The sequence below is a fragment of the Rhododendron vialii genome, chromosome 13a (genome assembly GCF_030253575.1).
Source record: "Rhododendron vialii isolate Sample 1 chromosome 13a, ASM3025357v1".
NCBI lineage: Eukaryota > Viridiplantae > Streptophyta > Magnoliopsida > Ericales > Ericaceae > Rhododendron > Rhododendron vialii.
The window spans coordinates 29219145-29243830 of record NC_080569.1 but is presented as its reverse complement, the minus strand read 5'-3'; the positions used below and the strand labels follow the sequence as shown (position 1 = coordinate 29243830).

Below are 24686 nucleotides of genomic sequence, written 5' to 3'. Positions count from 1 at the left end.
AGCGCTCGCGCTTCTAGAGAGAATCGAATCCTCACCTACCTTCCATGTGTAAGAGGTGAGAAAGTGTCATTGAACTATAAGCCTGCTTGCTATATTGAGGGCCGTTTTCGTTCGACAATTTTGCAACAATCACACGTGAACACGCATACATGCTTACAAAACACGCGAGGCCCACGCACAGCAACCTTCCGGTGTGTGGGGTTCTCGCTTGCCAAAGAGTTGATTGAATTTCTGAGTGCTGAAATTCTCATCGGCATGCATTTTAATTTCTGAGTGATGAAATTCTTTTTTTGATGGATTCTATATATTTTCAGTGTATGTAGTCCCTTTTTTTTTTTTATCACCAACTTTTTTTTAAATAAATTTTAAAAAAAGAATACAAAGATTTAACAGATCACAGTCGGCACATCAGCGAATGCCACCCGAGAACCAAACCCAAAGAAAGGCAAGGAGCCAGTCAAAACACCAAAATGAAAAACAAAACTGAAAGGACAAAATCTAAACCAAGAACAAAACCCAAACCCGTCAAACCTAGATATGAAAAAATTTCAGAGAAAGAGAGGCACCATCCTTGAAATCAAATTCTTCCTCCGAAACAAATTATTGCTCCAAGTCATCTAGATCGAGTATGAATTCTTTCCTTAAATTCTTCCTTTTGCATTTCAACAAATGTTTTTAAAATAAATTTCTCCTTCCTCTCACTTAATAATGCATAAAGTAGAATCATCAATCATCCATGGCTCAACCTTAACTCTAGGTACGTCGTGAAACAACTAATATGTCCACACCCTATTTCAGGATTGTTTTCCGGACTGAGACCCGTTTTACTTAGGTTCGTATTTTGTAAGTACTTGTTTTTCGTTTTACGAAACAGATCATCTATATGGTATGGAGTAGCGGTTTTTGAATTCACAAAGAATTACTCTTAACCGCAAATAATTACTCCTGGCCGTGATGAATTTCTCTTGGCCACAAAGAATTACATTTGGCCGTAAAGAATTACCCTTGGACGTGAAAAATTACTCCTGGCCATAAAGAATTACTCATGGTCACGAAGAATTACTCTTTGCTGAGAATTACTTTTGGCCGCATTGAATTGCACTTAACCGCATCGAATTGCACTTGATCGCATCGAATTACTTTTGGCCGATCAAAGTGCTCTCGGCCGCATCGAATTTCTCTTGGCCACATCGAATTACACTTTGCCGCATCTTATTGCACTTGGCCGCAAAGAATTGCGAAACCATATAGTAATTCGATATGGCCAAGAGCAATTCGATGCGACCAAGAGTAATTCATCGCGGCCAAAAGTAATTCTTTGCGGTAGGAGTAATTCTTAGCAGTCAGGAATAATATTTTGTAGCCAAGAGTAATTCTTCGCGGCCAGAAGTAATTCTTTAATTGCGGCCAATAGTAATTCTTCGCGTCAGATTCTTTTTCTTTTTAACTAATAGGTAAAAGAACAAAATTGTTGTTCAATACAACTTGAGCTATTGGTTTAGATGATTTGAAGTTTCATGATCTATCTAAAATTAAAGATTGTAGGTTTTTTGTTAGAGCTTTTTGGGTAAATAGAGTTTCAAACTCTACTCCTTACTTGGTTATATGTAATCTTGGAACTATTTTGCTTTTCTATTTTTTTTAGGTCAGGTAAAGAAACAAGGTGCGATAGGGGTGTCACTTTTGATTTAGTGGGCGTTCAAAAACGTGAATTTGAGTTTGAATCCCGTATGATTAAACATTCTTAATATATATGATACTATCCCTAAATGCAACTAACGAATTAAATAAATTTGTTGTGTTAGACTATTTTATGAACTTGGTTAGATGGACCATGTTTTAAACTTATTCTTAAAATGAAGATTTCTGAGAAGCAGATTTTGTTGGGTGAAGGAAAATTTTTCTAATTCACGGTTATTTGTAATGTTCATCTCGCATGAGGTGGAACCATACGCATATCCGGGACTCACCTCATGCAATATGGCATTAAAAAAACCGTTGTATCCACACAAAAAAACTTCAGAAAAGTGGGGTTTGATACTTCATTTAGACTATATTTAGAAAGTATTGTGACGTGCCTTTAAGCACGGGCAATTACTAGTTCTCTCATAATATATCACTTTTAATTCAAAAAATAAGTATTTGTTTTAGTTAGTGGAACACTGAACACACCCTGAATTGTTTATTACATGTGTTATATTTTGGATCAATGAATCTCTTTACTTGATTGGAGGGGACCCGGCCCCACTCAAGTTTTTATTTTAATGTAGTTTGCATAATTTTTTTGTAGATTTTTTGTAAAAAAGAAAGGTAATATTTCAACCATCATTTAAACAAATTTTCATTTTGAGCATGTTAATTATGGTGAATGATACCATGTGATCATAACGATATTGTGTGTCTTTGAATGATATTATAGCAACAATACTCAAGATTAATTTTAAGTTATCAAACTCCTCCTTCCATAAAAACCCAAATGACCGGATTTAATCTCGAAAAATCATTGTACCAAAATTTCTTTCATAGTTCAGTTCCCTTATTAGCTAGGTTTTTTCAATTCCAGGCTCCGCCACTGCCAATACCCAAAGTAGTGTTCAAAATCAGATCACAAATCTTAAAAAAAAAAAAAAGTAGTGTTCAAAACGTGATCATGTATTGAAGGAATTAAAGCGTGCGCATTGTATCCATATTCTCTTAGTAGACTCTAAAGCTACAGCAGTACTGAATAGAAGAAAAAGAAAAGGGTTGCGTTTGACTCAGATATGGCATATCAACTTTTACTAGTGAGATTAGTTTGGTCAAGAGCATGGAAGTTTTGAATAGATTGGAGAAAGAAAGGGGATTTGTGTTGCTATTACCAAGTCAAATTTCGTTTTTTTCTATTTGTCCTTTCAAAAACTCCCATTCCTGAACCAAAGGGCATTGGATTCTGATAAACCATTGAGCCAAAAAAACGCAGGCGTTAGTCAACTTGACCCAACAATTTTCAGTTAAAATTTAGTCCGAAAGTAACTTCATTTTCAGTTCGAAGTGGTTGCCGAGAGAGATATCTCGTAAATTATAGACCACAAAACACAATGTGCTTCACTACAAGATAAATGAAGCACATTCTACCAGTACAGTACTACTGACACCTCACATGGTACTCGGACATGGTCACCAAAACATTAACGGTGTGTGCTAAAATGTCTTTCAATATGCAAGCTTAGTTTACCAGAGCAATAGTACTATTCCTGCAGTTTTCCGTAGCCATACCGTACAACTACTCTCTAACAATATTTTTTTGCTTGACTAGAGTTTTTTGGGCCAGGAGCATCAAAAATTGCACATGGGTGTCTAGGTAAAGATGTCGGAAGTTCAACTCCTATTCTATAAGGTGCAAATCTGGACTTTTCTAATTAACAATAGACTTTCGCCGATAAAAAAAGAAACAATACTTTTCGCTTTCACAGTGCGTATTTTCTTGTCCATTAATTTCTAGCAGAACAGCGTGATTGTTGGCTGATTATTCGCAACAACAAACAGCCGCTGCCCCTCTATTGGCCAGTAACAGGACAAATGACAGATTTTCGCTAAGAAATTAAAGATCATTAACACTAATGGGATGATTCAAACTAGTACTACTGTTTTGTATGCTTGGTAGGTAATAATCCTAGGTTTCATTCAGTCCACCTGCCTAATCTTTTTGCCTAATACTAGTATAACATTAGGGTAAATCACAAATCACCACCCCCGAGGTATTGGTCAAATACAGTCGAACACCTCGCATTCGCAAGTATCCCTACAGGTCAAAAGAGCAAATAAAACGACAAACATCCACTATACATTTTATCTTAAAATTAACGAGGCGGAATAAACATTGTATATTGTCAGCGAGAGAGAATCTAGTAATAACCTCTCTCTCTCTCTCTCTCTCTCTCTCTCTCTCTCTCTCACATCCCCCATCACCATTTCGTGTGTCAAGTACTAGCATATACCTCACCTCCTAATTGTGGATGGTTAATTAGATGAGGTGATACGGTGATGGTGACACATAAAAAAGGACAAAATATAACTCATTAGGGCATATTGAGCATCCTAAAACTATCGAGTGCTGATGTTAGAATTCGTTAGTTAACCTCACAGTTGGTCGATGGAAGGGGGTATTTGTTTGGAAAATATAAACAACAGGGAGCGGAAAGTACTAGTGAATTTCTTGTACACGGGGGAGCCAATTGTATTTATCTAGAATCTCGGGTGTGGTGGCTGTTATTTTCGCGTTACTTTTGATCATCATCGTATTGGTGCCTAACTAGGATTTCTTGTGCCAATTGAACTTTCCTTGTTAGCAAAATGGGGTAGAAGAAGAAGATTGATGACACAAGTCACCTAGGTGTGAATAGACCTGCACCAAATTTTACATTTCTTACGCAAGCTCAAATATACACCGAACCAAAGGGTTTGTCGCCTAGCGATTGCTTCCTGGTACTCTCACAAGGGAGGTCAGGGTTCGAGCCTCGGCAGATGCACTTAGGATTCAGGGGAATGTAGAGCTTCTAGATCCCGTGTAGACTAACTAACTAACTCCACCGCTTAATTCCCCCCACTAATGTATACATATTGCTTGTATATACGGCGCTATATTTAAATCGGGGCGGTTCCATGGACAACTATTTAGACACCTAAAAAAACACCTCATAGTTCCTGATCAAATTTTAATGATTCGAGCCACTCAATATGATCAGAACGTGATTTTAAGGGTACTCCCGAAAAATCAGCAAAAAAAAGACCGGGAATGGCTTGATCTGAGCAGTTTTTATCTTAGATTTAATGAACAGTTCAATTAAAAACTGCTCAAAACAAGCACTTCCCGATCATTTTTTTTGCTAATTTCTCGCAGCCATTCTTAAAATCACATTCTGCACACATTGAACGGTTCGGATTATAAAATTTGATCGGGAATTATGAGATTGAGATTTGGGGTGTTTTTTTAGGTGTCTAAATAGTTGTCCGCGGAACCATCCCGATATTAAATATATAATAATACATACTTCATGGGTTTTTTTTTTTTTTGGTTGCCCTGTGACGGTGGGTTGCCCAAATCCGAGGGCTTGTTGGGCTCACCCCGGGCCAGCCCTGCATATTGGTAATATATATAAAACATTGTAATTGGTTATCTACAGCCTCTCTCTTTTTTGAAAAAAAATAAGAAGAACTTATTTTCAATGAAAAGAAAGTTGTTTCCCAATAAAAGGGAATTATGACTAGTTGTTGTTTCAACAACATCAGGCAGCAAATTATGGGTGGAAAGAAACCAAAGAAAAGGTTGAAAACGCTATCTCTCTTGTACTAAGAAACAAATGTATAAAGGTGAAGGTGGCCAAAAAAAACACACCATGTCAAAATCACGTGTAAGATCAATCTCTTTTTTTATTACAAGCAAGGATCAGAATTATTGAACACGAAGTTCACAATTACTATAATTAGCTCAACTCAACTAATAGTCTCGTAAAAGGGAGAAATAATCCCTACAAATACAAGAGGAATAACACCTGCACACGGGTGGAGGGATTCGAACTCCTGAGTTCTGATGAGATGCGGAGTCTTGACTAACTAAGTTATAGTGCTAGTTGGTTTGTAAAATCAGTACTCTCAATTAGCATAAACGGTGACATTAGCCGTGTCGTTTGTACTTTATAATGTAGTAACCCCACTTTAGGGTGTCATAAGCAATACGAAAATGCTTCAATACAAACCTAATCAAGGGTTCAGATTGAGCCACATCATCTTAACGTTATCGGAAGAACTGGTCATCCCAACATGTAATCTTAATATTAGTACATAATACGTTCCATCTTGTGCATCATGCTCGTATCACTTCTCCCTCATAATACAAACCATTAATAATTGAATGACATTCGTATAGTTATTCCATGTGTTTATTCAATTTACTGGATTGAGACATGTTATCTAGAAATGTACGTCGTTGTTGTGTGTGTGGTATATGTAAGGATGACATGGAACATATCAATGAAATGGTTACATGCTTTTTTTATTTATTATGATCGATGTCCGAACTAACTTGCACATATCTCGATTAATTCGGTGGACCTGAAGTCAAATACTCGGGAATATGGGAAATGATATTGGTACTCCAAAAATTGATGCAGACACTTCAAAAAACAATGGAAATTGGCTTTGGTGTTACACTGATTTTGGAGTGCCTGCATCAATTTTTGGAGTGCCAATATCATTTTCCTAAAATATTTATGCCTTACTTGGATCATAATTTGAAAAAAAAAAAATTTCAACTCAAAAAACACTCATTATCCATACTTTCAGTCATTACTTTCATTTATCTCTCCACTCTCTAAGCATTATTCTCATTTCTCTTTCTATCTATTTCCACTCATTACCCCTATCTCCAATCATTACTCTATTTCTCTTCCAATCATTACCCTAAAAACCAAACTCAAAAATTTTCAAAAATCCATTAACCTCCGTAAGATTCAAACATGCGATCTCGTGAAAAAAAACTTTTTTTACTTTTTCGTGTCCCCTTGGTGAAACAGCGGGGTTGCGTATGGAGAGATGAGGGGAATTGGAAAGAAAGTGTGGATCCATAAATAGCTTTTTTCAGATGGGGCGGTTGCTTAAAGGAAGGAAGACTTTTTTTTTTTTTTTTGGTTTTTCATTTTGAAGGGAAGAGAGATTGAATTTTGAATTTAGAAAGAGCATGAGATTGTTGACCTTTGTTCTGTCCATCGTGTTGTGACATAAAGCATGGTCTTTGGTATTGTTATTGGAGGTCATTATCAGTGCAGACGAGGGCAGGTTTTTTGTTAGGTGTGTTTTACTAAATAAATGGGATCTTTTAGATGTTGACAAATTTAAATCGTCAAAGTTATTTTAAGCTTTGTTTGGATTTATTAGAACTCGTGGAAGGAATTTTCAAGAAGAAATTAAGATGATATCACTACTAAAGGAAATAAGAAACAGTCAATGGGCTATTAATAAGAAAGGAAAATGACCCCCAAAAAAAAATACAGTTTTCTATGTGTTATAGTGCCTTGAAAAGTGTTAAAAGTCTCTCAGAAACTGTGTGTTCTTGTATTATTCTTGCCTTATTGTCAATCCAGTTGGCTGTCAATAATATAACCGAAGAAATAAAAATATTTACTACGTAGTGTTGTCTTAGGCCAATTATTGGGTACTCCCGGAGTACAATGTGACATTGACATGCGGTACTTTTTGCAAATAAAAGATCGTCGTCACGTAATGTGCGTAACTCTTTGTCTCCAAAAAAAATTGTCATGCGGTACTCCGGAAATGCTAAACAATTAATCGGATTCTTTTCTAGTTTTTGTGATCCAAACACAGCCTTAGGTGGTAGTGAGAAAGACCTTTCCAAGTTCATGATGAAGCCAATGACTCTAAAAAGGTACAGTTGCATGATCCCCAAGACTCGTTCAAAGGGTCCTGTTGTAAGCATTTTATGAAGAAAAAAAATATAAAAGTCTACCCCACTTTTGAGTCAAGCCAATGACTCTCTCTAATTTTATCAAAGAATGACTCTCTCTAAAAGGCATGCATCATGAATCCATGATCCCCCAAGACTTTCAAAGCTAGTAGTAGTTTTCATAAAGGAATACTTGTTTTCATAAAGGAATACTTGCAATGGCTACTTCACTTGAAAGTGAAGATTTTAAGTGCTATTGGTGAACAATATTCTTAAGTACGACTTGATCAAAAAGTTAGTCATTGAAAGCGGAGGTGTCCTCACGCTTATAACTATTGAAGTGTAGATGTCCTCGCGCTTATAAACGTTTTATACATCAAATTATTTGGTACAGAAATGACGTGAAACTTTGCTCCGCACAGACCGCACCCTCCATCGATCGCAGACGCCTTGCTCACTTAATTGGCAACACACGCTGGTGCAAGCCACAGACTCAAACACCCTAGCAAGTAAACAAATAAATTTGACTGGAAAAAAAAAAAAAAATTGCTCAAGCCATTGAGATGCTCTTTTACCCTTCTAGCTACCAATTTGCTCAAACCATGCATTGAGATGCTCTTACCCTTCTTGCTACAAACTGGCCAGACATAGTTGTTTGGGTTTCATTTTTTAGGTGTTCTGGGCTTGGCCGCTGAGTGGTTTTTCTTTTTTCATCCAACCCTTTCTCTCCTCCAACTTGATGTACCATTTGTCAAGTTTTTTTCAATAAATTTGTTGCCGATCAAAAAAAAACTGGCCAGACATAGGTTTTAGATCACATTATTTCATTCATGTTTATCAAATCTGCTGCATAATCTTCAATTCGTGTCGCAAAAAGCGTCATCCGTCTTGCTCTTATATTGTTTACTTATAAATGATTTGGATCTATTAATTAATCCACCCTCAGGGTTTTTTCTCTTGATCTATTATTTTGTATCTAGATAAAAGCCTCATGCTCTTAACATATCACCAAACTCTTTTTCGGTCTGTTCACGGTCTATGTTAAGAGCACGAGGCTCTTATCTAGATACAAAATAAAATTCTCATTCTATGCTTTAATTTGTTCATCTTTTCTTTACGGGTTGTGTCTAGATTATTTTCTACGTCGATCTGGATGTAATTCCTTTGCAAGTGCCGGATGGCCTTTTTGAATGAAAACTTAATCCGTGATTTAAAAAAGGTCAACATACCCAATCATTATGAGCCATCTACTACCACTTGGAATGTGTCCCATAAGTCAATGTTTTCAAGTTTTTAATTAAACACCATTGGCTCCCTATAATTAAGTGTTATATTTGCAGCCAAAAGAATTACTAATAAAATACATTAATTGCAACAGCCATAATCTTTATCCATCTAGGATAGGATAATTGAGCTTCAAATTAATGTGAAAGGACTTAGTGTGATAAGATTCTCTCTCCTGGGTTCAGTATATATTTGACCCATTCCAACAGCCAAAGCATTTAATTCCTTCGACACTATTATTATTTATCATTTTCGTTCTTTCCAATTATGTGTCGCTTTCTAATTATGAGTCCCTCCATTCAACTTTCTACTACTAAAGAAGGAAGAAAGAAAATAAATAGTTTTTTTTTTTTTTTTTTGCACCTGGTTAATAAATTACTATATATTCTTCATCTTACCTGATTAATCTTGCATTTTATAATGTTTATAGATTAATCAGGTCCAGTATCTTTTTTTTAAGAAATAAAATACTCTTTGACGCAGTCATGCTGCACATATTTATTGTTCTTTGTTTAGTCTTTTTGGCAAAGCAGTGAATGATCTACTCGTGCTCTAGTTGGATTCGAGGGCGCTGCTGTGATAAAGTAGGTATTGGATTCCCACTGGTCCTTAATTTCGACTGGATCTAAGTCGGAACCGTCCAAATCTGGACCATTATATTGGTATAATCAGTGATTCAGATTTGCCCAGAGACTTGAATGGGAACAAGTCTGTGAACAAATCTAAACCATCGATTATACAAATATATGGTTCAAATTTGGACTATCCCGTTGAGTCCAAAACTTGGATTGGAGACAATCCGAACCCGATTCATGACACGGGAAGGGAAAACAACAGTGCAGAATATATTCAGATCTTATTGCCCAAAACCTAAAAAGAAAACTGGAAATTAAGCACGTTAGTGAAGAATGTTATTCAAAAGTTTCTTTGGTACAGAAACTGATTCATAATATGCAGGATTTTCGTACCCTCATTGTAAAGTTTCTCCATCTTACCCAAACGGAAGCATTCTAACTAGGGTTGCAAACAAATCAAGCTACTCGTGAGCAACTCAAGGTTTGGATCGACTTGTTTAGTAATCGAGCCAAGCTCAACACTCTAAAGCTCCACTCTACTCATATGGAGCTAAAATTTTAGGCTCGTTAACTTACAAATCGAGCACTACAAAGCTCAGCTCAACTCGGCTCTTTTTTTTTTGATCCTAACTCGGCTCTTTTGCACCCCTAAATTTCGAACCAACTTGCTACACTTCACTCAAAGGAGACCCTCACACGAGGAATGATATGATTTTGTTACCTTCGAATTCAGAATATGATTTTGTTAACTTTGAATTCATCCTTGTTTAAGTTACACAACTAACCACAAAAGAATACAAATGTTACACAAAAATAAAAAGAACCTACACAACCATCTAAATGGAGAACTGATTTGAGTTTGCATGGACATTCCTCACCTGATGATGCCCGGTCTATTGGTTTGCGCTTTAGGTCTAGTCCGATTTACCTTCTTTGGCAGATCAGGAGTTAATGCATATATCTTCACTTGAAATAATTCCTCAGGAAATCCCTTCTGATCCTGAATAGATAATAACATGATACAAAGTAAAGAGATACACAAGGTATTTTAGACAAGTACCGTGGAGCCGACGAAAAGTAGCCAATGGATGTTTAGAAACAACTATAGCAAAAAGTGAAAACCCTCCGATTAACCTAAGAAGCCTCTACTGGCCTTCCATATCCATGTCCGACTCATGGATGGCCCAAAGAGGGAGTTGGTTGTGAGTTGTGGTTGGTGGTCTTGTGAAGGGGTGGGTACTGAGAAAGGTGGGTTAAAGATGGAGATAGGTTGAGAATCAGTGAGAAATATATACATATGGCGTGGTTGAGAAATGTGGGGTTTGCGAATCAACAATTACTCCAATGTGATCATTACAAACCATTTTAACTCTAGAAGCATCCAAGTGAATTTCAATCTTTTAGATTCTACCCCTACTAAGTGTTTGTCAGATGGTGCAAACCTAAATAGAAAATGGGCTAATAAAACCCCGTTTTAACAGCCCACTTTGGGAAGCATGCACAAATTAAAGCTATGAGCTTACCTTTGATTTGTAAATATGCAATCCACAACGATCAAAGAGCTCCTTGAAGTACAAGTCTGACCTAGTAACGCTTCGGTCTTCTTTATCCAATACAAATCCTAAACATCGCGTGACAATCAGTTTAGCAAATAGCCAACTTTTCAGGAACTTTCAATTACCACACCGTACAAGCAAGGTTAGGCCCAACTGAAAAATGAACAGCCATTTTTTATACTGAAAGGATAGTCAATGTGGCAAAGAGTTAATTGACCATAGAAGTCCAAGGACAAGTAGATAACAAGGAATGAGATATTAGGCTAATAGTGGGAGACTTAAATAAGTTACCTGTTCTTGCAATGTTCTCCTTCAGCACAAAGAGTCCAGCAGGTTTCAGGCCATCCTAGAAATGACATAAGAGTTGTTGCAAATTAGAATTCACCACAGAGAAACGTTAAACCAAATCTTTCCACACAGAAAATCTTTTTCTTCTCTTTTTTTTTTTTTTTGAAAAGGCAAAACAGAAAATCTATCATACAGAAATATTGCATAAAATCGTTTGGTAAGAAATGTGAGCATGACACGGATAAGCTTGTCTCTTGCTAAGATGGACACTGATTCTCTGAGATCTTAAGCTCCAAGAATTGTGAATGGGCTACTATTCTAAAATAATGGAATTTTTTTTTGGTGCCATTGCTGGACAAGGCAATAAAGGAAAAAACCAAAGAATCCCTTCCGTACACAGCTTGCATCAAAAAGTACTGAATAGAAGTGACAAAACAATAGACAAAAGAATGTTAACAACTTAAAACAGAGGTTAATAATTGACGAGGGTTTTTATTTGGCGAGCTCCAGAAATGGTGGACAATTTTGAATTCTAAGGCTCTAAGCAACGCATCAAGTTTCTAGCATAGGACAAGCAGGCCAAAAAAAAATTAATGCATTGCATTGAGGCCAAGAAGAAATGCAAAAAAGCTCTTGAAAATAGGAGGATTTTTTTTTGCCAATCTCATTAGTTGCAAGAGAGTGTAAAAGAATAGGAACAACACTGACTGTAGGAGTATCCACAAGCCCAACATCAGTGTCAGTACTTCAGGTGAACGAAATGATACAGCTAGGAACAGTCCTTTACAGTCATCTGGGTTAAAACTTGGCAAGTACCATTCCATCCTCAGGGAAATAAAACACAAAGAAATTATCAGGTTGAACTCTGAATCAATATAACAGTCAAGGGCTTTCCAAAACCCATAAAATACAGTTTTCACATTTTTGTTTCAAGAAATGACAAAACACGAAAATAGATACACTACTAAAGCTTACAAAGTCCAAGGAGTAATATAAATTCCTAGCTACAATTGATATGACAGGTAGGAAGGATACTCCACCTTTGCTCGTTTAAAAAATGACACAAAATCATCATCAGTGAGATGCCCGATACACCACTGAACCCATATAACATCATATCTTCCAGCATCTGGAGTGAATTCCTGAAACAGAAAAAGATTTCATTTTACTAAATAAATGAACTCAAAGCCAAAAAATTAACGTGACTTCAGGAAATACTTGTAAAAGTCAATCTGTACGTCATCAATGAAAGTTACTCCACATGATGAATCAACGTAATCAACAAAAAAATTACATAAGTATCGTACCAGACCCATAACCAGGTAACAAAAGACAAGTGTCCACTCTAGCACTGAATTATGAGTATTATTCTCCAAGTGATTGGGACAGGTTTGGTTTGGTTTGGTTTGGTTTGGTATTCTCCTTGAGATGAGGTCAATAACCATGGCATTTGAATTCGAGCATATATTATGGAAAATGCCATTTTAAGAGCATGTTAATAATTAGCTGCAAGAATCTACTATTGGAGGCAAAATATCTGCTCTTTCTGAGATTCACAGAATCACAGGATGTATCTAGTCTACATCTCGCCCTGTCATGTAAAACACCCACTTCCAACTATAGTAAAACCTCGTGAAAATTGGATCTCAGAGCAACCAAACCAAACCCAACAAGTAAGAGACAATCAGTAACAGACTAATAGCCATTAGATTATACAAAAAAATTAACTTAGTATATCATAAGACTAGTATTTACAATTGAAGTTAGAACCATAACAATTCAGTGACGATGAGACCATTAAGGACGAAACAATGAATGAGAATTCAACGGCAAAAAAAATGCACGTATGTAGACAATATGGTGATCATTGACAATGAAAACCTACAAAATGTAGTGATGTTTCTGTTGCAGATATAGAGTAATCCAAGCATAGTACCTGAAGAGGGACACAATAAAAATTGGAGGCCTTGTGGGAGTCTAATACAATGAGGTTGTCAGGAGACAAATTTTCACGGGCAGCTTCCAGGAAATGTGATACAGGCTCAAGAAGATCAACCTGAATCAAAAAAGCCATCTTAGACATTAATCAACCTGGGAGGAAGTGCTTTTACCAAAATATTCAAATTTTGCTCTATTCGAAAAAAGCTGGTGTCATCTCTGTTACAATTGTATAGCACGGTTCTCATCATTCTAGGTAATGCTGATAATACCTTTGAGAGGATTCAATCACCTCACAGTGCTCACACTTATAGGCCTTTCATAAAACCATGCATTCACAAGGCGACACAGATACATAAAAAAGTAACTAGATCAAAATTAACCTTGGGCAGTTGTTTTCAGAATCAGTGTTAAAGAACACTTCAAAACAACTATCTATTTACGTAAAAATTGTTTCCAGAGATTCCTTCAAAGAACTTAAGAACATCTTCTAGATGTTTTCCCAAAGATGGATTGTTCTACAAAAGAATTTTACCAAACAAGTTTTGAAAACAGTCCACCAAATAAGTTTCTAAGTATTCTGCAAAACGGATTATGAAAAAGCAAACTAAGCGGCCATTTATCATGCCTAAGTCACTGCTAAAAATTCATCATGTGTCCAAGATAAAGTTGGTATTGCCATTCTTCAACAAGAAGTTCGGAGTTAATAGGCTAATGAAGCTTAACTGGGACACGTTAATAGGCCAACGAAGTTTAAAGGGGGCAAGATGTTGGCAAAAAAGCTAATTCAAACAATACCATAATATGTAATAGGACAGGAGGAAGAGAAAATTCAGGTAGGAAGTTGAAACTATGCAACTTCTATTAAAATTGCATATGACATATTGTTATACATTCGTTGCTTCTTTGGTCGAGCAGGTCTCTACCACCCCTTTCCTCTTCTTTAATAAGTACCTCTCCTCTTTTTTTCCTTTTCAATTGAACATCTTGTTGAAAAAGACATGGTAGAAGATGCTATGAATTGTATATTACATAACTTGCCACAACCACATAACATAACAATAATTACAATCATTACTTTGCAATCAAAGATGTTAACAAAAATTGTTGCATGAAAATAAAGGGCTATCTTTTCATGGGGTAGTATCTCATTGCAGAATGGAATGATGACTACAAGTACACTGCAAGTCAAAAGAAAAATAGGATCTGAATGTATCTCTGCATTATTTCTAAGGATGCATTCAAAAAGTTTGATTAAAAGCAACAAGAAAAATAGAAAAAAAGGAAATCATCAACAAAAAACTAGTTTCACCTCGTTAAAGTATCTTATCAAAAGGTTCTTGGTGACCCTCCCAATGCCAGCACCACAATCTACATTAGTAGGAGATATCAGTGAGTGTATAACCAAAATATTACAAAACTAAAGCTTAACTATGTCCTTTAAAATGAGAACCCTAACTCAGAAATGGGTTAGGGTTCAAGCAACAGATACTTGAACACAGGTGATAGAGAGGATGCAAGCGCGTTCCATTAGAATTCAGAAATGGGTTTCTCGTGAATCACAATTGATCTGCAGTGCTATTGTTTACAAGCAATTCAAATCTTATTACTGACCCAATGAAGTCATGAACACAAGCACCAATATGTAGACACAAATACGTAGAACGAAGTAGCAATTTTATTACCTAATGCAACAAGATGCCGGTTTCCTTCACCACTTGGGAATCGATCAACCAAAAGGGTATTGAGAAATGCTTCACTAGACTTAATATCTGGTTCATTGACATGCCCATATCCACCCAATACTCCATCCACTGATGCCTCCACACCCTTTTTCTCCCAAAAGAACCCAATAAACACGATGATTAAGACACATGGTTAAACATAATAAAGTTTCAAAAAGCTTCTAGTAGAACAAGGTCCGTACTTCCCAAATTAAAACTGCCCATCAAGATAAAGCTACATACATACCAATTCACAGGCATATGCTTACATGTGTAAGCCTATATGTATAAGAATAGAATATGGATTTATACAGGTTTAAATTTTAATGAGACTCCAGGTTTCAAGGGTGCTTAGCCTATCTGTACCAAGCTCGATTATAGGTTTATGAGGATTTATTGAGATTCAGGGTTTAAAGGGTGCTTGCTTTCCAAACTAAAACGACCTATTAACAAACTGCTACATACATGCCAATACGCAAGTATATACTTACTTGTATATGCCAATATGTATCAAGAATAGAACATGGGTTTATAAGAGTTATATGAGATTCAGGGTTTCAAGGATGCTTAGCCTACATGTATCATCAAGAATAGGCTATGGGTTTGTAAGGGTTTAATAAGGGTTAGGGAGTATTAAAGGGTGCTTACTTCCCAGTAACCAACGCCTTTATGGTACCATTCGGACTTCTTGGGGTGGTCTCCAACCTCTTCCCTCCACATCTCCTCCGCGTTGTTGAATTGCCGGCCATCAGAATCTAACCCACCGGCCTCCATATTGACTCTCACTCTAAGTGGGTTTGTCTCCCGCCGGGAACCCTTGTGATTTCCTCTGGTATGTGAAAATGAAACCCAAGTGCGGGTGAACTTCACCAACAATTACAGTTACTAGGTTTCAATGAAGGGAGTTAGTCAAACGAGCAGCAAAAAAAAAAACAGTATGCAGTTGTAGAGTATTCACCGTTAGCTTGAAAAGGCCTTTTTTTGTAAGAAATATATATATTTCTGTAGCATTGTTAGGAAGTCTCAAAATAAATCAGCATACAAAGTTAGAAAGTGAAACAGGACGGTATACTGTTCTACGAACCCCGTTAAAACAGACGCTAAACCCACTTTTAAAGCTTCCAAATCACATAACAAAGGGATCCTCAATATGTGAAAATAACTGTCTAAGACTTCACATGCCATGAATTAATCCTATAATTTCTTAATCGAGTGTCCGTGCATCTTCAAGAACCCAACCCGAGTCCATTGCTATTATGGTGTTCTAACATTACAGATGTATGAATCGCAGAAATTAAACAGGGAGAGGGAGCTAATAACTGTATGCTTGGGTCTAGGGTTTCGATAAAGGTTAGGGTTTCTGAACGAAACGCAGATGAGAGAGAGACGTACCTGAAGAGACGAACGAGACCCAATTCACACTCACTCGGCCAGAGACGGAGGAGAATCATGAGATCGACTGATGAAAGGGCTTTTTGTTGGTTAGGTCAGAGCATATGCAGCCTTGATCCATTTTAAGACTTAAATTTAAAAAATAGGGTAAAAATCACAAAAATCTCTATCCAATCTTTGACCCAAACCCTTCCTCATATTGAGTTTTACCCATTTTTTTGTCCAAATCTGAGACAACTTTTGCTTTGACCCATTTCTCCGACGGTTAGTTAGAGAGAGAGAAAGAGAGATGTGTAAAATTTGGGTTTGATGATTGGAGATGTGTCTACCCAAAATGGATTTTTACCCATAATTTGACTCAAATTTGAGAAAAAATATGGATGAAGGCCGGAGATGCTCTTATGTTCATCATGACTTAACGAGTTGACCCGATTAAAGTTCAATTAAGACTCAATTAATAATAGTAAATAAATGAGTTAGATGGGTTAGATCCATTCTAATCATCCGAGGGTGAAGGTCGCGAACGAATCAAGCTACTCGTGAGCAGCTCATGGTTCTGCTCAACTTGTTAAGTAATCGAGCCAAGCTCCGCTCTGCTCATATGGAGCTAAAATTCTAGGCTCGTTAACTTAACAAATCAAGCTTGAGCACTACAAAGCTCAGCTCTCTGGTAGAGAGCTCTTTTGCACCCCTAAATTTCGGCTCAACTTGTTAAGTAATCGAGCCAAGCTCCGCTATGCTCATATGGAGCTAAAATTCTCGGCTCATTAACTTAACAAATCAAGCTTGAGCACTACAGCTCAGCTCTCTACCTCTTTTACACCCCTAAATTTCGAACCTATACTTCGTTCAAAGGAGACCCCTGATATGATTTTGTTACCTTTGAATTCAGACTAATGAGCGATCCAGTTTCAATATCTTCTTCCAAATAGGGAGTTGTTTTGAAAAAACAAGCATCATATACTCTATCTTCGAAGCTCCAAAACTATCCTCACAAGTACAGGACCAGCCACATTTCTGGCTAAACTAAACCCCACCCATTTTCATGTGGCAAGCACATTTCTAGCAAAACAATTCGTTGCCAAGAAAAGGAAGCAATAAAAAACTTGCTAGCAGTGGCCAGTGGGCTTATATACAGATATACAGTAGCATCTCTGAAAGAATTTACAGTTAATTGCACAGGGATCTGAAGGTCATACCCAGAGAGAAGAGAAGAAAAAAAAAAAAAAAGAGAGAGAAAAACAATAGAACGCGCTGATCAAAAGGAAGAAAACTAGAGTCAGCAACATGACTCGGTTTAATCAGCCGATCCCCCCTACCTTCTTCTTCTACTTTGCAAATGAATCAGTAAAAGGACATCGAATGCTTTTTATTTCCAGAAACAATAAAACACTCCCGACCGTACCTAACACATTGCAGCCATGGGATGGCGCGGACACTATACAGTAAACGGATAAAAACTTCTGATGCCTACAATATGCTAAAACTTCCGTATGCCAAAATTCGGTATAAAATGGAAAAGAAAGCTCCTCCCTCGAACGTCTTGGTAAGAGAGAATTCCCTTGCTCTATTTGGCACTTCGTGAGTGTATTTACCAAGGGAATATACAATGAGGCGGAGTTGCATATTACTTCCCCTCCTGCTTGGAAAAGAAGAGAAACCACCTTGGTAAGTGGTAACTCAATGATAACCTTCCATGAGATCCCCAAGAGTAATCTTGCCACAGTTGCCGGTGTCTAGTCGATCGAACTTTTTGCAGATCTGCATGATGTCTTTGTCTGAAACCTTTCCCATCTCCTTAAGCTTGTATATAACGAATTCCGATTTACTGCAAAATAGTGTTAAGTCAGCTAGATATGGCCTCATTGTACGTAGTTGAAGTCTTAGGACTCAAATCAAATGGGGTTGCAGATGGTCAACATGGATAAGTAGAACATATCAAACATGCGATGTGTAGGCTCGCACCTCTTTCAAAGATCACAAATACTCCATATTAAGCAATTACATGGTAAGTCAGAAAAAATGCAAGTAGAGCCACCTACAAACATAAAATCAAGAGACATCAATTCAGAAGACTACAAGACATCAACCAATTGGTAATCACAATCCACACTTAGAAGAAAATCGTTACTGCACAAACAAACAGCGAGGTACACAAAGGAAGGGAAAAGAAAACATTTCATAGACACATAATACGAAACTGCAGAACACTGATGGACTTGCCAATCATGAAAAAGGATGCACTTTCAGATCATGAAAGAAGGATGAAACACCAAATTCTAGAATGCGAATAACATCAAACAAAACCAAAAAATAAAAAAAATACTAAAAGGCATTCTCCAAAATGGTTTGTACTGAGATTTCAAAATATTACCGTGCACCATATCCACTCTTTATGAAAAGGTCAGGGCAGAGAAATCACACATGATGTTGCATTGATAATGTAAAGCAAGATAATGGGAAAACCGGCCTACTAGGAAAACTGTTACAAATAACAAAACCCTTCGGTGAACAACCCTACTAGCTGAAACTATCAACTCAATCGAAAGTTCTATAAAATTAATCAAGAAAACAACTTGCAACCTCTTATACAACGGCCCCACCTGCCTAAAAAGGACTACTCTGAATCCATCAATGTCCGTCATGAATTTGTTCTCAGGTGCCCCACAAGCACCAAAGGTGCACTGTGTTGGAAGGAGGACGGGCTTATGTTCGCACAGGTTCATATGCTCTCCCCAGGGATCTGTAACAACACTAATCTCTGCGTTGCCATAAGCGGACACTACACGAGCCTCTAATGTTTGAGAGTCAACCATAAGTGTCCCCCACCCTTATCCTCGCTCTGATACCATTTACCAAACCCTAGTCTGGCCTACATAGTATTATCTACTTGAATCCACCAATGGCGATTACCGATTTGTCCTATGCTACACCCACACACACCAAAAGATTTTGTGCAAGCCATTCAAGCTCTGCAATCTCAAACTCCACTCATAAGTAACTCTGTGTGAGAGCCCATGATGGGCACAACACAGTCCCACATCGGGACTTTAGAAGGAAGTTCTGTAATATATAAGAGAACCCAAGCAGCTACTGTATAACCTAAGCTTAACCTTTTGAGTCACGTGGCTAGACTAAGGGTTAGTAGGCTAGCTGGGCCAATGCAACGGGGACGTTGCATCATAAGATGGGGAGATTGTGAGAGCCCATGATGGGCACAACACAGTCCCACATTGGGACTTTAGAAGGAAGTTCTGTAATATATAAGACAACCCATAACCTGAGGTTAACCTTTTGAGCCATGTGGTTAAGCTAAGGGTTAGCACGTCAGCTGGCGCGGGTTGTTACAATTTGGGTCCACTGTCAGACTTCTATTGTCTAGACACCTGTTCCTCGCGACTTTGATTGCAATTACAATGGAAAGATCATAATGCATAATGAGTGATCAAAGGGTACAGGGTGTGAGTGGTCCACAAAACAATCAAAAAAGAATAATCTCATCTGCTTGTATGCATAAGAGCAAACAAACTACTTCATGGAATATTAGACGAATTAGGAAGCTAGGTCATTGGGGCAATAGAAAGGGAGGTCATTTAGGGTATAGAAAGGCTAGGATTGCTCAATTTTGCAAGTAAGCTGTTTCAACTTTAGGACGATAACTATTCAACGGTGCCTTCCTAAACTGCTAGAATTATTGCCAGAATTTAAGTGCATTATAGAGCATCAAAACAAGACTTAACCTTCCAGGATGGGGAGATGCTAACATCCCTCATATAAGTGGAGTTAGCAGTCTCCGTAAATATGAGGGAAACTAGAAATCCCCCCAAAATCTACTGATACGCGCATTGTCTGAATTTGTTTTCCTCTTTTTAAATTCTTATACGAGAGTTCATCGCCACGCCCATAAAGCATGCCAACCAATATTACTGGCTCTACCTCCATCTGTCCCCCCAAAACCTACTAATACCCTAAGCCACTGCCCCCACCTCCACTACCATCAACATTTCCAGCACCATCATCCCCCTTTCGTGTAGAGATATCAACCAAGATAAAAATCTCGATCTTTATAATTACCATCTGACCATAATCATCACCGGTCACCACTAGGCTCAACACCTCGCTTCTATCAATTCAACAACTCTTAGAAATACCTCATCCATCAATACCACCACTACTTTTGATTATGGTCCTAGACCAGAATTTAGCTAGTGACACCAACTACCAAAACATTTACGGTTATGAACTGTTAAACTGATCATAGACAATTTGAAAGCAATGGTCGCCAACAATTTTGCCTACATTTGCAGCACAAGGTAGATCACATTTTGGGTGGAAAAAAGATTATAAACAAACTTATTTTCAGGTTTAAAAATCTCCAACGTGTCAGAATTTTCTTTTTCGAGAATTGACCTAAACCTTTAACCAAAAAAACTGCAAAGGGGCAAACCTTTACACGCTTAAAGTCCTAAGCCATATGCTATACATCAACAGGAATGCATGGATTACTTAGAGAGAGAGAGAGAGAGAGAGAGAGAGAGAGTAATCTTCTCTTAACCAAAGACAAAGAGAAAGAAGCAAGACCTTTACAAAGTACATGAGGAAACTCAACGTCCTAAAAGATCCTCCCATTTTGCTCCCCCACGAACTATCCAAAACACAGAAAATACCTATCAAGAGTTCTTATCCTTCCTCATCAGGCAAAAAAAACCCCAACTCACAAGAAGCTCACCCATCGAAGACCAAATCACCCAAACCACAGCAAAAATTGTGCCAATCATATTCTAATCTGTAAAGCTCACAAATTGATGAGCAAAAGATGATTATATACATTATTTGTCTCTTCCTGAGGTTATCATAGTCAAAATTCATAGATAATGCAAATGTCACTCAACTAGGGACATTAACATTTCCAACATGACATGTTTAGCGGACCCTGATAAACGTTTCAGGTGCAGGCACGTGTTTGACTATCACATTAGTCGATTCTTCAGTCCAAAAACATGAGGACGGGGAAATTTTCTAGGACGAAATCGTGTTTGCAAGACAATAAAACACTTTTTGCAGATTAAACAAGTCTAGGAAGCCTGGATATAGAAACGGAATACGGGTAAGATACAATCCGAATCTGGCAATATGACAAAAGCTAAAAGGTTACAATACAGATACGGCAATGATACGTTTGTTGATCCTATTGTATCCACACCATATCCATGACCAGAAATTCTATAAATAACTTTCAGGAACTCCTCAGCTGTACCCGATACGTGTCATGCCGTATCAGGCGCATATCCATATTGACACACATACTGGGACTTTTTAAGAGTATCTGTGCTTCATAGGTAGAAGTTTTCTTGATAGTTTCATGGTTAAATTGAATTGTTAAATATGTTTGTTGAGTGAATGCCCAGTTATATATCTCGAACACAAGTCGTGCGCATGGTACATCTATGTGTACATATATGGCTCATGCGTATAAAGGTTACATTAAACAATAGGAATGTTTACGACCGTTAAATGTTTATAAGTCCAAATCAGAGATTTATTAAAGCTGGAATTTTGTTCTCACAATGACAGACCATGCATAATTAGTCATTTATCTTTGCTTGATTAGTGAATACAAAGGGGTATTCCCAATGCAGGAGCTTTTGTTATCCTGAGTTGAATGCTGTTAAGACAGAACTTCTGTTTGTTTACATTTAAGATCCAATATTGCCTGTAGAAGTGTTGAGTCAATTTTAAAAAGGATCGAAAAGAGGCTTTCCGTTTTCCCCTTCGGCCTTCCCAAACAAATTTCTATAAACCTCTATTTGGTTTACCAATTACCATTATTCAGTGCTCTAGTTGTATGGACTAGTGCAAAAAAAGATGCTGCTGAGACTAAGATAGTAATGGTTCTCAAAGTTCGACATTCATAAGGCTAAACATTGAAAGGATATCGACTCCCTTTCAAGCTAAAATTTCCTTCAAAATTAGGAAGATCTGAATTGAAAATCAGGTTAAAAGCAAAATAATCAAGTCTCTCAGATAAGATCTGAAAGAATTATTTCACGTTTTCAGCTAAATGTCTTTCAGATTGTTGGAAGGATGAAAAAGTGTAATAGTATCAAAGAAAATATGCAAAGGCATGCTTTGATATTTCCAAAGATTATTTACATCAACTTCATCCATGGAGTTTTCACCAATTCCATAGCATCAACGAAATCGCTCGCTGGAAAAAAGTACATGTCATCAACCATAAATATGCAATACCCAGCATACCCTACAAAAACTTAAAATAAGATGATGTCAATGTCAAATGGATTCCTGTACTTTCATATCAGCAAACAATCGCAGTTATATGTAATGCTGGAATTCCGATCACCTCATGATTTCGATTGCGGGAGCTAAACATTGCAACCAACAGGGTATGACTAACTTCTCGTGAATCTCATGCTACCCATAATAACCATAAACGACGACAATAATGTGATTCAATTTGAATCTGAGCGACAAAAATAATTTACTAGGAAAAAATAGACAAAGAATTTACCTCACAAAACCATTATTGTCAATGTCAGCAGCAAGAAACTGAGAGACCGTCATGTCCTGACCGAGCACCCATTTGGCCATCTTTCTATGCCGCTTATCCACTCTTGCCTCCGCCAAGTACAGAAAAGCCCTAGCAACAGCAAGTGTCGATACAAGCAGCCAAACCGATGCAAAAAGCCGACCGGTCATGGATGTGAACGCCCTGTCACCATACCCAACTGTCGTGACTGACATAACCGAAAGATAGAATGCATCCAACCATACCAGCTTCTCCACATAATGCATTACGGCAGCTCCAATCCCAATACAAAGAACCACAACTCCCAAAGCCAATCCCACCTTCATTCTAATCCTCATCCTCCCTTTCTTTAAGTCGAACATAATTGACCCCCGCCTGTCCCTGTCTCCAACGCCTTCTACATTTCTCAAAAGATAGTTTTCTTGCAAATCAAGCATGTAACTGACCATCCCGGAAAGCAAAATATCGATAAACCCAAACCCCACCAGCACAAACATTATCGAAAACAACTTCGTCGTGGTACTATTAGGGGTAATGTCACCATATCCAATTGTGCACATTGTCACTATGCAAAAATACAAAGCATCGACAACCGGGTGCGTCTCGATGGCAACAAAATCGTCGCGATTAAGAGCATATATGATCACACCAAACAGCAGATAGAGAACCAAAAGAATACAAGCCTGTCGAACAATAGAGGAAGAAACAAACTGAGGGGGTTTACCATCAGAGGCATGCTCAACGTCATTGATTGTTGCCATGGCAGGTGCAGTTTTGGACCTGTGGAGATTACTTTTGTTCCATCTATAATTGGGATCATTGAACCAAGACTGAATATTTTGTGGGTCTGAATTAAAAGCTGAATCTAAGGAAGAACAAGAAGGGGTGGTGGAGAGTCTTGGAGAGTTCACATGTAGGGTTAGGGCATCAACAAGACTTGAAGATTGATCATTAGAAGGTGGAGAAGAGGGTCCAAAGATGAGCCTTTCTTTGAACTCTGATGGGTTTAGAGGCAAAGGAAGAGAAATTTCATCGTTTTCTGGGACGGAACAAAGTGGTGGTGAGGGTTGTGGCCGTCTAGGGCTGATGTACGGAAGAAGTGGGTCTTTCTCCATCTGGGTTTGCCGGAAAACTGCTACTGCCTGGCCAGAATACCAGAAATAACAAGGGGTTTGAATTTTTCTTTGTTTTATCAAAAGGGTTTGGATTGTATGGCGGTTTTATGATGTGGGTGGGTTTAGATATGGATGATGGAGCAGGGAAAAGATGGAACAGTACACGAAACAGAATATACTCCATACATAGAGATGTATCGAGAATATTACATAGAGAAACTAGAGAGTGGCGGATCAAAAAAAAAAAAAAACTAGAGAGCGGAGAAAAGGGTCCCTCAATTCTTGAGAGGGAGAAAAAAGGGTCTCGACTCTCTAGTTTTTCGAGGAGTGCTAGGGGCAAAGAATTGACCTTTAAAGTGTACATGAACGGCTCATATTTACTGTGCAGTGCATCAACAGTGAATCTGAGCCGTTCATGTACACTTTAAGGATCAATTCTTTGCTTAATTTTTTGGCACTTAACATTTCTCATCAAACTAAATGATGAGATTAAAACTGTTTCTGGGGATAAGAAAGCCGTTCGATTTTCGGTGCTAGGAATTCTTGTGGCCAACCAGACATAAGAAGGGCTGTAGAAATTGGAGTAGTACGAAATACGAGATAGCTGGCCCAGAACATTATTTGTTACAAAAAAATAAAAAACGTACGAGCTGCTGTACATACCAAGGGTGTTCGGACAAATAAGTCATTTTGACTTATTTTTTATTTTTATTCAAATTTTTTTCGTATCACTTGACTTATTGTCATTTTTTTGGGGATTATTGCATCTTCACGACAAGAGGAATCTAAAAAGTAAAAATTTTTGACCGAAATCCAATTTTTTTTGAAT

The 24686-nt window shown here is 37.6% G+C and overlaps 2 protein-coding genes across 4 annotated transcripts; both read right to left on the bottom strand.

Annotated features, from left to right (window-relative positions):
- Window positions 1-9548: 9548 nt before the first annotated feature.
- On the bottom strand, window positions 9549-16291 carry LOC131312399 (alpha N-terminal protein methyltransferase 1). 2 transcript variants are annotated; one of them, XM_058340113.1, is made up of 10 exons: window positions 16196-16285; window positions 15452-15632; window positions 14765-14909; window positions 14392-14450; window positions 13078-13197; window positions 12182-12283; window positions 11145-11199; window positions 10821-10918; window positions 10167-10297; window positions 9549-9836 (listed from the first exon to the last, which is right to left on the bottom strand). In XM_058340113.1, the coding sequence occupies exons 1-9, from the start codon at window positions 16252-16254 to the stop codon at window positions 10172-10174; spliced, it is 945 nt and encodes a 314-aa protein (XP_058196096.1). In that variant the 5' UTR covers window positions 16255-16285; the 3' UTR covers window positions 9549-9836; window positions 10167-10171. The 2 variants fall into 2 exon arrangements, with proteins under 2 accessions (XP_058196096.1, XP_058196097.1); XM_058340114.1 differs by lacking the exon at window positions 9549-9836 and having other exon boundaries at window positions 10002-10297; window positions 15452-15688; window positions 16196-16291.
- Window positions 16292-17273: 982 nt separating this feature from the next.
- Window positions 17274-24117, bottom strand: LOC131312398 (two-pore potassium channel 3-like). 2 transcript variants are annotated; one of them, XM_058340112.1, is made up of 3 exons: window positions 22725-24082; window positions 18161-18233; window positions 18008-18023 (listed from the first exon to the last, which is right to left on the bottom strand). In XM_058340112.1, exons 1-2 carry the CDS (start codon window positions 23855-23857, stop codon window positions 18209-18211), a joined length of 1158 nt encoding a protein of 385 aa, XP_058196095.1. In that variant the 5' UTR covers window positions 23858-24082; the 3' UTR covers window positions 18008-18023; window positions 18161-18208. The 2 variants fall into 2 exon arrangements, with proteins under 2 accessions (XP_058196094.1, XP_058196095.1); XM_058340111.1 differs by lacking the exon at window positions 18161-18233 and having other exon boundaries at window positions 17274-18023; window positions 22725-24117.
- Between the last annotated feature and the right edge of the window lie 569 nt (window positions 24118-24686).

Excerpts from the sequence above, each read along its gene's own strand:
- LOC131312398 (XM_058340111.1), bottom strand. The coding sequence starts at position 23,857 with ATGGAGAAAGACCCACTTCTTCCGTACATCAGCCCTAGACGGCCACAA. Across the intron at positions 18,024-22,724 it reads GACAATAATGGTTTTGTGAG|TAAATCGGAATTCGTTATAT; the intron begins GTAAATTCTTTG and ends ACTATTTTGCAG.
- LOC131312399 (XM_058340113.1), bottom strand. The coding sequence starts at position 16,254 with ATGATTCTCCTCCGTCTCTGGCCGAGTGAGTGTGAATTGGGTCTCGTT. Across the intron at positions 10,919-11,144 it reads GGAGAACATTGCAAGAACAG|GATTTGTATTGGATAAAGAA; the intron begins GTAACTTATTTA and ends CGCGATGTTTAG. Across the intron at positions 10,298-10,820 it reads TGCATATTTACAAATCAAAG|GATCAGAAGGGATTTCCTGA; the intron begins GTAAGCTCATAG and ends TTATCTATTCAG.